This window comes from Quercus robur, chromosome 8, assembly GCF_932294415.1.
Source record: "Quercus robur chromosome 8, dhQueRobu3.1, whole genome shotgun sequence".
In the NCBI taxonomy this organism is placed as follows: Eukaryota; Viridiplantae; Streptophyta; class Magnoliopsida; order Fagales; family Fagaceae; genus Quercus; species Quercus robur.
In genome coordinates this window covers 43,614,588-43,627,108 of record NC_065541.1, presented here as the reverse complement: position 1 = coordinate 43,627,108, position 12,521 = coordinate 43,614,588, and the positions used below count along the sequence as shown (strand labels likewise).

The 12,521-nt window shown below is 35.6% G+C and overlaps 1 protein-coding gene across 1 annotated transcript; it reads right to left on the bottom strand.

Annotated features, from left to right (window-relative positions):
• Positions 1 to 2,210: 2,210 nt before the first annotated feature.
• On the bottom strand, positions 2,211 to 4,461 carry LOC126696323 (uncharacterized). The gene is made up of 5 exons (XM_050393085.1): positions 3,805 to 4,461; positions 3,292 to 3,660; positions 2,969 to 3,171; positions 2,669 to 2,811; positions 2,211 to 2,551 (listed from the first exon to the last, which is right to left on the bottom strand). The coding sequence occupies exons 1-5, from the start codon at positions 4,459 to 4,461 to the stop codon at positions 2,211 to 2,213; spliced, it is 1,713 nt and encodes a 570-aa protein (XP_050249042.1).
• Positions 4,462 to 12,521: the final 8,060 nt, after the last annotated feature.

The following is a 12,521-nucleotide window of genomic DNA, read 5'->3' as shown; positions in this document are numbered from 1 at the left end:
TCCATTGGTGTACAAGTGGATTCTTCTTTGATCATGTTTAAGGATTTACACAAAGCAACAAAAAATTTATTGCACAAAAAATATTGTTACTATAATTTATTACAACAAAATATTTGTTGCGAAAGGTTACCGCAATAGTAATTGACCACTTGTCAGGTTCTAAAAGTTTAAAACAATTGGCAAATCATGAGTACAAAGTTGTCTAAGTATAGATCTTAGAGTCTATAGAGTTTATTAGACAATACTCAAGATACTACAAGTTAAAATACAAGAACATTCAAGCTGTAGAAAGGAGAATTCAAATTCAATGAAATCCGACTGATCGAAAATTAGATCTGACCGATCGAAAATTAGATCTGACCGATCGAAAATTGCAAACATGAAATTTCTACAGAATTCTATTTCAGCCCAACCCAAACTCTGCTTAAACGTTTTGGGTTTCAAGTGAAACACTTCTAGTATATAAAGGAAAACTCTAACTACATTTTTAGAGCTCTTAGAGACTTTGGAGGTGCTCTTGTAAGATCTAAAAGGTATTGTGTATTCCTCTATCAAAGTCACTATCGGAAATTATTCTCATACCATTAGAACCGGTAGATCTGAAGTTGTTGCAACAAAATCAACAATAGCTGATAATTTAAACCTTCAAGGGTGGTCTTGGAGTCACAAACTGGAAAGTTTGTGTTGCTAAACCTTTGAGTGGGATCTCAAAGTCACAAACATGGGAGTTTGTGTGCTACAAATCCAAGAAGAGAAGGAGTTCGTGGATTTGGAGTTTGCACATGGTCATGTCAGTAAGTTACTATATGAGGTAGCAATAGATTTAGGGTTAAATCTGATTGTAAAAACTTCAATTCTCTTATAGTGAATTTACTTTACCTTGAGGATAGTTAGGTCAAATCATCTCTAGGTTTTTACCTTGAAACGATTCGTTTTATCGGTTTTCCTAGGTCATCATATCGTGGTGTTATTTACTTTTCCGCTTTTATGCATAATATGATATATACTTGTTTAACTTAGATTTAAATAATAAACTTGGTTAATTAATTAGGATTAATTAGGTTAAACAATCTATTTTAAGGGGTCTAAACGAACAAACACCACCCAAGACAATATCAAGGAAGTAAGCACATAACAAAGAGGAAAAATTTGGAAATAAAAAATTATAGCATGAAAAGTTGCAAGTTAACTACTTAATAAGAGAGGATCTATCCACCAAAAGCAAACAATTCCAGTATCACTTGGAAGGTGTACGATTACCTTATCAAAATCACATCAAAATTAAGACCTAAAGCATATTCAAGTTCATGTATTTGCGTTTTTTTTTTTTTTTTGTTGATAATTCAATATATTCAAATTCTCTTTTTATTAAATTATGTTTAATTTAAGTTTCTTAATGACTCATTTAGAGAAAAAAAAAATTTCTAGAGCTGTCTCACATATAATAAGATAATTATTGTTCTTATATATTTCTCGGTAGTTATTTGTAGAAAAGCAAAGGAAACAAAGTTTGGTACTAGTAGTTGTAGTATTTCGAAAGTCTTCAACAAAAAAATTGAAAACCAAGGACTAAGGATTAAGAAAAGCCTGCTTCAATGCCACAAATATATCAATCTTCTTCGAGATAGAATATCAAAGTTAACAGTCATTATTAATCATGTAGAGTGGTATATGGAAGAGATTGAACCATGTTTTCTAGCAATTCTGCTGCCTTCCGAGACTGAACCAAATCATGCACTGTGAAATACTCATTTGGATTGGTCCAGCCCAGAACCTCCAACAAGAGAATTTATACATGGAATTAGAAGCTGACTTCCTATATCGGCTGTGTACGCAACCTAAGTTGCACGGACACGGGGATACGGCAATTTTTGAAAAATAAGGACACGACACGGCGGCGACACGGCGGTTAAATAATTAATTAAATTTTATATTTAGACACATTTTTTAATATTTTTAGACATAAAATACATTTATATCTAGAATTCAAATTATGTAGAACTACAAATAAGTAAACTAACACCCAAAGTAATACAATAATACACATAAAATGTTTAGAATACAAACCATAAAAGGATAACAAGTTCAACATCAAACTAAAAACATAAAAGGATAATAAGTTCAACATCAAACTAAAAACATAAAAGGATAACAAGTTCAACATCAAACTAAAAACATAAAAAGATAACAAGTTTTAAACTACAAGATTATCAAAGAACAACAACATCATCATCATCAACATAATCATTATTCTCAACAATATTTGTCTCCATCTCTGGCTCATCTAGTGTGAGATAAGCAATCTCAAGCAACTCAGGTCCTCCAAATGGTTCATCCCAATTATCTCCACCAATGTCCCACTTCTTAGATTCTCCACTATTGTACTCGGGCCTCCTCCTTGAAAGAAGTCGAAGATTAGAATGAACAAACACTAAATCTTCAACACGTTTAGGAGTAATTCTATTCCTCCTCATAGAATGGATGAAGCCATATGTACTCCAATTCCTCTCAGCACATGATGATGAGCAAGGTTGTTCAAGAAGTTTTAGAGCTAAAGTTTGAAGTAGTGGTAAAGTAGACCCATAAGTTGACCACCAAAGCATTGGATTGTAGCTCCACCTATCCTCTATGTTATCCTCATCATAAGCCTATAATGAGTTAAACAAACCAAACTCCACATTAACTTTTTGCCTATCATCAGGATCAGGAAAGATCCTTTTGAGGCACTTGTTTCTCTCCACTGAAATTTCAGCATCCTTATGTGGTGTAACACGACCTCTAACTTCCTCAATCCATTTAATAGTATAATACCTAGTTAAAAGCAAATAAACAAGTACAACTAATGAGTTTAGTTTATTTATTTGGAAATACCTAAAGAATATAAATGAAAAGATTAAAGAGATAGAAAAATTACTCTGGATTCAAGGAGTGCGCTAGGCAATGAAGTGGTGTGCAATTTTTAGTTCACCGTTCAATAAGTATATTGTGTACCACATCATAGAATGGAGACTCCTCATAATCTTCCTTACCTTCATGTTGGTATATTTCTTTCTTCACATTTTCTATCATGGAATCCCACATTTCATACACCTTATGGAGAATAGGTGCATCCGTGTCAGCCACTCGAAGCATCTCATAAATAGGTTCTGTGAATCTCAGAATGTATGCAACCTTGTCCCACCACAAATCATTCAAAATATAATCCCTCACAGTTTGAGCTTTTCCTACATCATCTTCTCTATATGACATCCATTCCTCATTAACAACCATATTTCAAAGATTTTTTTTTACTTGAAACAATCTTTTAAGCATGATAATTATTGAAGCAAATCGTGTTTCAGCAACAGCAAGTAACTTCAAAGGAGAATATGAATTAAAAATTGCTAATCTCATAGAATGATTTGTGATGAAAATACGAATGAAAGTTGCCTCATCTAAAACTTGTGCAATCCAATTACATTCATTATATGCATCCTCATTCTGCAAAGAGTACTTAGGTGCACATATATTCTTCAAAGCCAAATTGAGAGTATGCACAACACAAGGTGACCAAAATATATGAGGATATTCAGCTTCAACAATAGATCCTACAGCCTTCATAACAGACGCATTATCAGTAATAATTTGGACAACATGTTGAGGCCCAACCTCACCAACGACCTTTAAAAACAAGTCAGCAATGAAGTGCTTGTCTTTGTACTCTTTGGTACCATCAATGGATTTGATAAAAATTGGTCATTTCTGTGATGTAGCCATAAAATTGATAAGTGGCCTTTTTTGTACATCTGTCCACCCATCACTTACAATGCTTAAACCCTTTTCTTTCCAAGTGTCTTTAATTGCCCTCAACAACTTCTCAATATGTGCCTTCTCTTTTTGCAACAAAGTTGTTCTTAATTTATTGTAACCCGGAGGAACATAGCCCGCTAAATTATTATTAGCTGCAAACTTGATCATCTCAATCAAATACGGGTTCTTAGCAAAGTGAAAGGGTAAACCAGCAGAGTAAAATGTCCTAGCAATAAGACAATCTAATTGCTCTCGACATTGATTGTTAAAAGCCCTCTCCAAAGGAGAATTCCCAATCCCAAGCCCTTTTTTTTTGGGGAAAAATGGATGACTTTTAGCTGTACTACTCTCCCTACTATCCAAATTAGGACTAGTAGGAGAATCAGATGGTAAAGACACTAACTTAGGCTTCTTCAATCTACGCGAAGATTCCTCAAATGCATCTTCTAATTTCTGCATTTCATTTTGATACTCATCTCCAACCTTGGCACATGCTTGTATTCCAAACTTAGGCAATTTTAACAAGTGTGCCTTCACCCTTGAATAAGACCCCTTGAAAATTTTTTCACAATAGTTACATCTAAAAGAAACATTCCCACCACCAACACTTGCTTTTTCTAACCTAGTAACATATTTCCATAGAGGAGCAGCATTCTCAGCAGATGATTTCATTTTCAAGATTCATTTTAATAAAATCACCTAAAATATTTAACTTCAATAAATAAATAAAACTATAGCAGGGCACAAAAACAAATTTATAAATTATAAGTTATAACTAAAAAAAAAAAAAAAAAAGACAGAGGTCATGGTACCACAGCAGCAGTTAAAAAAAAAAATCAGACAAAACACGTTATATATAAGTGCTTAACAATTAACATTACACCCACCCACACTAAAATTAACATTTGAAAGAAAGAAAGAAAGAAAAAAAAGCAGAGAGAACAGAGAAGAGGTGAATCGGACCTGTTGTCTGTGCGGAGAGAGATGGAGATCGGAAGGGATGGATGGAATGCCGTCGACGTCAGAGCTGGCCGATCGACACGAGCTAACTCCGGCGAGGGACAGACGGCAGTGGCAGCGATAGAGGGAGGGTGGGTTTCAGCGACAGAGAAGAACTTGAGTTTTGAGGGTGGGTTTCAGTTCCAACTTTCAGGCCGACCGGCCCTGTCTAACTCCGGCGAGGAACAGACAGCAGTAGCAGAGAAGTGGGTTTCAACAACAGAGAAAAAGTGAAGAACTTGAGTTTTGTGGTTTGAACTTCCAATTTTCAGACTCTAAAAATGTTTTATGGTTTTAGGGTTGTCACAGATCAACAGTAATGGTAAGTCCACCTGTCAAAATTTGTGCTTTTTCCCTTTTTTTTTTTTTTTTTTTTTTTTACTGCTGGCATGTCGGACGCGTTGGAACTGCGTCTACGCCGTGTTGGCGCCGTGTCGGAGAAGCGAAAAAAAAAAAAATGGGACATCGCCGGACATCGGAAACTGGCGCGTCGTCCCCATTTCGGTGTCCGACACATGTTGGACACGGACACGACACCAAAAATGGCGTGTCCGTGCAACCTAGTACGCAACAATGAGAAGCCGAAAGATAAAATTAAGGAATGAAATCGCACTTTGAGTTTGAATTAATGGCAACAAACAGTGTCAAAAGGATCCAAGAGCCAACAAAAACTCACTTTTTTATTTTATTTTTAGTTTTAAAGGCTACCAAACTAAAAGAGGTAAAGAGAATATTAGGTGAAGATCTTGACTACCTCTTGATGGCATCATGTTGTAGAAATCAAACTTGGAAACTTAACATGCAAATGATGTATATACATGTTCAACATGTACGGAGGCTGCCAATTAATGTTTGACTATTTTTAGCACTGATATACTATTAGTTTATTTCATTATAAAAAGAAGATAAAGGTTAATGATCCTGCTAAGGGAGAGAGAAAAAAATGATCCTGCTAAGGCCTCAGTAGGAGTTTTTGTTTCTCTTGCCTTGTGTGAGAGTGCTTTTTTCTTTAGCACACAGGTCCAAGGATCCTGGGCCAAATAGTTGTGTTTTGGTGGACTGGGCTTGGTTCACCGCAGCTAAATGGGGGCTGATTACGAACCAAGTTGTGCGCAAGTCACATAAATCTCCTCAAGGCAAAAATGCGATTCCTCATTTTAAAGAATTCCTTCACTTGGTACCCCGGGCGTACCGTCGTGGGATCCCGGGACGTACTGGGCCTGTAAGAACCCAGAATCTCTGGTTCTCTGCACTATATATATATATTAATACATATACATATATGTAAATGAATTTCATAAGGATGATTCAGCCACGAGGATCCTGGCCCCAATTCTCACAGACTTATGCTTTTGCACAAGACTTGTGGGATTTGGAACTCAAGTCTGAGTGGCTTTGCTTGGGCAGGGACTCAGCTTTACAAGCAAGAATATATATGTATTGAGCAGCAAGAAGCAGAAGCAGTAAAGAAATATGCAAAGTAATTGTTAGAAATTCTCAAAGCAATATGAGATATTTCATTATTTTTCTTGATTGTAGATTACAAATGTGCTCACTAAGACGTGATACAAGGTTCAAATAAGCTCAAAAATTACAGACTTTGATGGCTATTCAAGCCTCTAAGACTTGCAAAGTTTGAATCCTTTTGAATCCAAGTATGTGCTATAGTGGCTGTTTCTGGGATACCGGGAGACATGCCTCTGTTTTTCTCTTAAAAAAACAGAGTTCTAATGACTCTGTTATGATATTCTTCCTACTGAAAATCCTCTGCCTTTCAACATGGGTTTTCTCTTCCTTTTATAGTGTGTTTTCTAGGGCTCCATGGTACTAGTAATTTCTCTCTTTTGCCCCTCAGAGCTTGTGCTGTGACAGTTGCTCAAGGGCTGGTCTCTTCCATTTTTCTCATAGTTTTCATCTTTTATTGCTGTTTCTCTAAAAGTCATTTGCTGACTTTCCATTCCGGGGCGTCCTCAGCAATTAGCTTTCAATCTCTCTTCTTTCAAGATTTCTCATTTAGCCGTTGGTGTTATTTCCTTGTTGTCATTATTCCCAAATAGTTGGAATCTTTTACTGCTGGGTTGAAAGTTCTCTTCCAGTTGCTTCCCTTTATAGTTCTTCATTCTGGGTTTCTCGATGTACCAGCTTTTTATTCATGAATTGTCACTCTCCAAGTTTCTGGTTCTTTGCTGTACCACTGGGTGCTTGAGAAGGACATATCTGTTCTTCATTTATTGTATTTCGTGGTAACCCTTTTGAGCTGTCTCAATCCCACGTTAGCTGTGCTGCACGTCCCGAGGATCCCGAGCCTCTGGCAGCCTCTGGGTATCCCGGCCCAGTTCTTTCACTGGATTTTGCTGGATTTTTTAATGGCCTTTTTGCTGGAAATCTGAACATAAATTGGGCCTTAATGTTGATTCTTCTTGCTGCTTGAATTGGGCCTTCTTTACGTTTCATGGAATGTGAAATTTTAGCCTTCAACACCTTGGTACAAGTCCTCTCTCCCTCTCCCTATTTGGGTATTTTCTAAGTCTCTGTACCTTTCAAGGTCCCCTCAGCAACATGGATCAAGCTACCACTGGAGAACTTCTGCATTTTCATCTCACCAAGTTTGAGGATGATGAAAGCTCCACTTCAGCCATGAGATTGGACATCCTAGAGGAGCACGTGCGAGCTTTTAAGTCCACTCCAAGACTTGCCTGGAAGATGGGTTTGGATCTAAGGTATGTAGATAGAGGAATAAAGATCTTCTAGTTTTATTTCAGATCTAGTCTTCAAATGGAGTGGCTTCCTTCCTTTTGCTTTACTTGTGGTGTTTTGGGTTTTGGTGGGTTTTTTTCGGTCTAGGTCTCAAGATTTGTCTGATTGGAGGAAGGGGTTTTTGAGAAACATTGTACTGCTTGCCGAGGCGGGTAGGAGGAAGAAAGAAGAGAGGAAGATACCGGCTTTCAAATTTCGGTGGCTGTTAGTCCGGTGAGCCTGGGTACGGAGAAAGGCAGCTATTCAACTGCACTGGCAGTGGTTTGCTCCTTGAGCTCAGCACCCTCCTCTATTAAGCACTCACGTGTTTCCCAATGGTCCTCTAAGGCCAAAAATCGGTTTTGGGCTTTCAAATATTTTCTTCTTTGGCCCAAGGACTTCCCAGCCCGAAAACCACAAGTAATATCTCTCCTTTTAATGAGCCCACCACTAGAGCCCAAGAAAAGAGACCCCAAAAATGTTAATATGTGTGAGTGTGCTTTTTTCTTTAGCACACAGGCCTAAGGATCTTGGACCAAATAGTTGTATTCTGATGGACTGGGCTTGGTTCACCGCAGCTAAATGGGGGCTGATTATGAACCAAGTTGTGCGCAAGTCACATAAATCTCCTCAAGGCAAAAATGCGATTCCTCCCCGGGCGTACTGTCGTAGGATCCTGGGACGTACTGTCGTGGGATCCCGGGGCGTATTAGGCCTGTAAGAACCTAGAATCTCTGGTTCTCTGCACTATACAATCTTTCTCCATGCTTGCTATGCAATGGAGTTTTGTCCTTTCTTTTTACCTCTATAGGTCCTACACAAGAACAACTATACAAGGCACATATCTTCAAATAATTGTTAGTTTCTTAGATTAGGATATATATATATATATATATATATTAATACATATACATATATGTAAATGAATTTCATAAGGATGATTCAGCCACGAGGATCCTGGCCCCAATTCTCATAGACTTATGCTTTTGCACAAGACTTGTGGGATTTGGAACTCAAGTTTGAGTGGCTTTGCTTGGGCAAGGACTCAGCTTTACAAGCAAGAATATATATGTATTGAGCAGCAAGAAGTAGTAAAGAAATATGCAAAGTAATTGTTAGAAATTCTCAAATCAATATGAGATATTTCATTATTTTTCTTGATTGTGGATTACAAATGTGCTCACTAAGACGTGATACAAGGTTCAAATAAGCTCAAAAATTACAGACTTTGATGGCTATTCAAGCCTCTAAGACTTGCAAAGTTTGAATCCTTTTGAATCCAAGTATGTGCTATAATGGCTGTTTCTGGGATACCGGAAAACATTCCTCTGTTTTTCTTAAATTTTACAAAGTTCTAATGACTCTGTTATGGTATTCTTCCTACTGAAAATCCCCCCCCTTCAACATGGGTTTTCTCTTCCTTTTATAGCGTGTTTTCGAGGGCTCTGAGGTACTAGTGATTTCTCTCTTGTGCCCCTCAGAGCTCGTGCTGTGTCATTTTCTTAGGAGCTAGTCTCTTCCCTTTTTTCTCATGGTTTTCATCTTTTAATACTGTTTCTCTAAAAGTCACTTGCTGACTTTCCATTCCGGGGTGTCCTAGCCTTCAATCTCTCTTCCTTCAAGATTTCTCACTTTTCAGACTCAGCTGCGGTTGTATTTCCTTGTTGTCATTATTCCCAAATAGTTGGAATCTTTTACTGCTGGGTTGAAAGTTCTCTTCCAATTGCTTCTACGTATGATTTTCTCATTCTTGGTTCCTTGTAGTACAACTCCTTTGTTCATGAATGTTTGTTTTATACTTTCTGATTCTTTGCTGCACCACTGGGTAATTGAGAAGGACATCTCTGTTCTTCCTTTCTTGTATTTCGTGGTACCTCTCTTGAGCTGTTTCAATCCCACAGTAACTGTGCTACATTACCTGAGGATCCCGGGCCTTTGGCAGCCTCTGGGTATCCTGGCCCAGTTCTTTCACTGGATTTTGCTGGACTTTTTGATGACCTTTTTGCTGTAAATCTGAACATAAATTGGGCCTTAATGTTGATTCTTCTTGCTGCTTGAATTGGGCCTTCTTTATTTTTCATGGAATTGGCTTTTTGTGAAATTTTGGCCTTCAACAATATGCAAACTCAGAAATATTGCTGGGCTCTCGGGTTCATTGAGGAGAGTGGTGTGTAATTGTTTGTGATTTTCTTCCAGTGTATGTATGCTTTCTCTGTTGTAACTCTTTTCAAGTTGAATGAATATTTCATGCTTTCTTATCAAAAAAAAAAAAAAAAAACTAAGATGCATGCAATTCCAAACAGACAAACTGGTGGTTGAGCTTTGAAAATGACTCTCATCAAATTCAAACATCTTTTCTTTCTTTGGCTTTAAAGTTTAAACGCAATTGATCAAGAATATCTTGTTATTCTGAATCCATGAAAAGAATAAACTCAAGGAAATGATATGATTCTCGAAACATACAAAAAAGATCAAATATGAATTTTTTGAAATGAAAGATGAGTACAAGTATAAGAGACGGTGTCTCATATTTTGAATAAGAAAGTAATATTGCTCTCTATTATAGAGGTCTCTTTAGTAAGAATAATTTTAGAGAATCAATCACACACTTAATTTTGTAACTTGTTGATTTATGCGATTGTAAGTGCTAGATATGTTCTTTCTTGTGCAACTTACTACTTTATGTTGCCTACTCACAAATCACAATTACATGAGCCAGCAAGTTGTGAAATTTGATGAAAAAATGGTTGTATTCATAAGCGGACAGTTAAAAACATCCAAACAAGGTTTATTAACTCACCCCATTTTCAAAGTCCAAACACCTTATTAATGATCTATCCTAGGAATCAATCAGGCTAAACTTTATTTACATTCATATTTAAGCCATTAGACGCAGGTGTTTAAGCAAAGACCCAGAAATTTCTATTTAAAACTTTCGAACTAAATCTTGTTTTGCAACAGCCGGTGTCTCCTCATCCACAAAAATATAAGGTGCGTAACGCTTCCGTATCAAAACAGCTATAAGAGGAAATAATTTCAACTCCACTGATCTTGTGATTTGTGACATGCTATTTCAAATTAATTAATGGACAAAATATTAAAAATTCTTCAAAGTTCAAACCCCAAGAACTCTTCCATTCCAACTTGACTGGCCCATATACCATCCACTTGGCACTCATGACGTTTTCTATTCAAACTTCTAGTACTATTATTGGCAACGAGACTCAAACTCAATATCCCTATATTTAATCTTTTATCTATGAATATTTATGCTTGGCACATCTGTTTTTTCTTCTTTTCTTTCGGTGCTCTATCTTACACCCACACCCCCCACCCCCCCCCCCCCCCCCCCCCCCCCAAAAAAAAAAATTCATTAGGATTATATATATATATATATATATTTATATAAGTAAACTGCTTCAAATCGTTACAATTCGACAAAAATGATTATAGTCAAAGATCACAAAATTTTATACTCAAAAAATTCAATTTATTATTATTAATGCATTAAATGAAAAACATACTTATTGTATAAACATTACCTAATATTTTACTATGGTGAGTTGAAGACAAGATATTTTACTATGGTGAGTTGAAGACAAGAGGTAGTAAGCACCATAGTTGTCAGTATTGTATAATACATATTGTATTGTGTACAAAAAGTTTCATATCGTAAGGACGTATCGTAAGTGATCATGAATCGTCCAATACATAGGTGCGTATCGTATGAATCGTATCGTATTAGTAAATCATACATATTGTCCGATATATAGACATGTGAGTTTAAAATGGGTTCTTTTGTTAAAATTTGTGATTTTATTTGATTTAAACAAGTTGTTAGACTTTGTTAACACAAAATCATTGGGAAACTTAATTGAGTCTAATGAAAAAGCAAGTCTATGAGTTTTCTTCCTCCATTCTCTTTCTTCTACAAAATTTAGACTATACTCATAACACTCACTTTCACATGTGCAAATTTATTTTCTATGCTATTAATAATATATTAAATGAAAATATAATTATTTTTTATTTTGTTATTATTATTTTGAGTCTAAAAAGCTAGAATGCCAAGAAAAATTATTAGAATAAAAAAACCAAAAAAAAAAGAGAGTAAATGTTGATAATAATAAAGAAAATGTCTATGAAAAAATAATTTTACAAAATGCTGAACATGATGATAACATGGACTTAGATGGAGTTGATTAGCCAAGATGTATGTATATCTATAATTATTTTATAATTTTATTAGGTGTTTGTATATCTTACAATACATGATTCGATACAATACACAATACAAAAAAATCAAAAATAGATTCATAATACGATTCACGATTTGACAACTATGAGAAGCGCATATGATATTTGTTGGGGGAAGCATTGAAGAAATATTGTGGTCTGTATTGAAGAAATGTCATGGGTCTCACCAATAATTTAATTAATAGAACTTACAGTTATGTAAGAGGAGGAGCATGTATTTATAGTAATCTGAGAGTATCCAATAATTACCCTATATATAATCTTTGTTAAGGGCTCATATAGAAACTTATGATAAAAAATTAAATTTTATAATCCTGAAATCTAGACCTTCCGTACGGTAGCATGGAATCTATAAAATATTTTCCTCTCCTATAGACTCATGATAAGCCAAGTTCCTTTCATTAAAAAAAAAAAAAAGAAAAAAAAAAAGAAAAAGAAAAAAGAATAAGCCAAGTTACATCTTACATATTGATAAACACATTAACTTTGATTTACGTATGCTCAAGAATTGACTTTGAGTGCAGGATTGATGTCTACTTGACATTGTTTGAATTATTGCATCTTCTTGATAAATCAAACTATAACACGTCCTCATTTTGGTATTCATCAATCATTATGCCCTTTAACCTTTCTTTGCCTAATATTAACTCATCTTCAACATGGAATTTTTTGTTGCTTTGAATTGCATCTTCTTGATAAATCAAAATATAACACTAACTCATTTTGGTATTCATCAATCA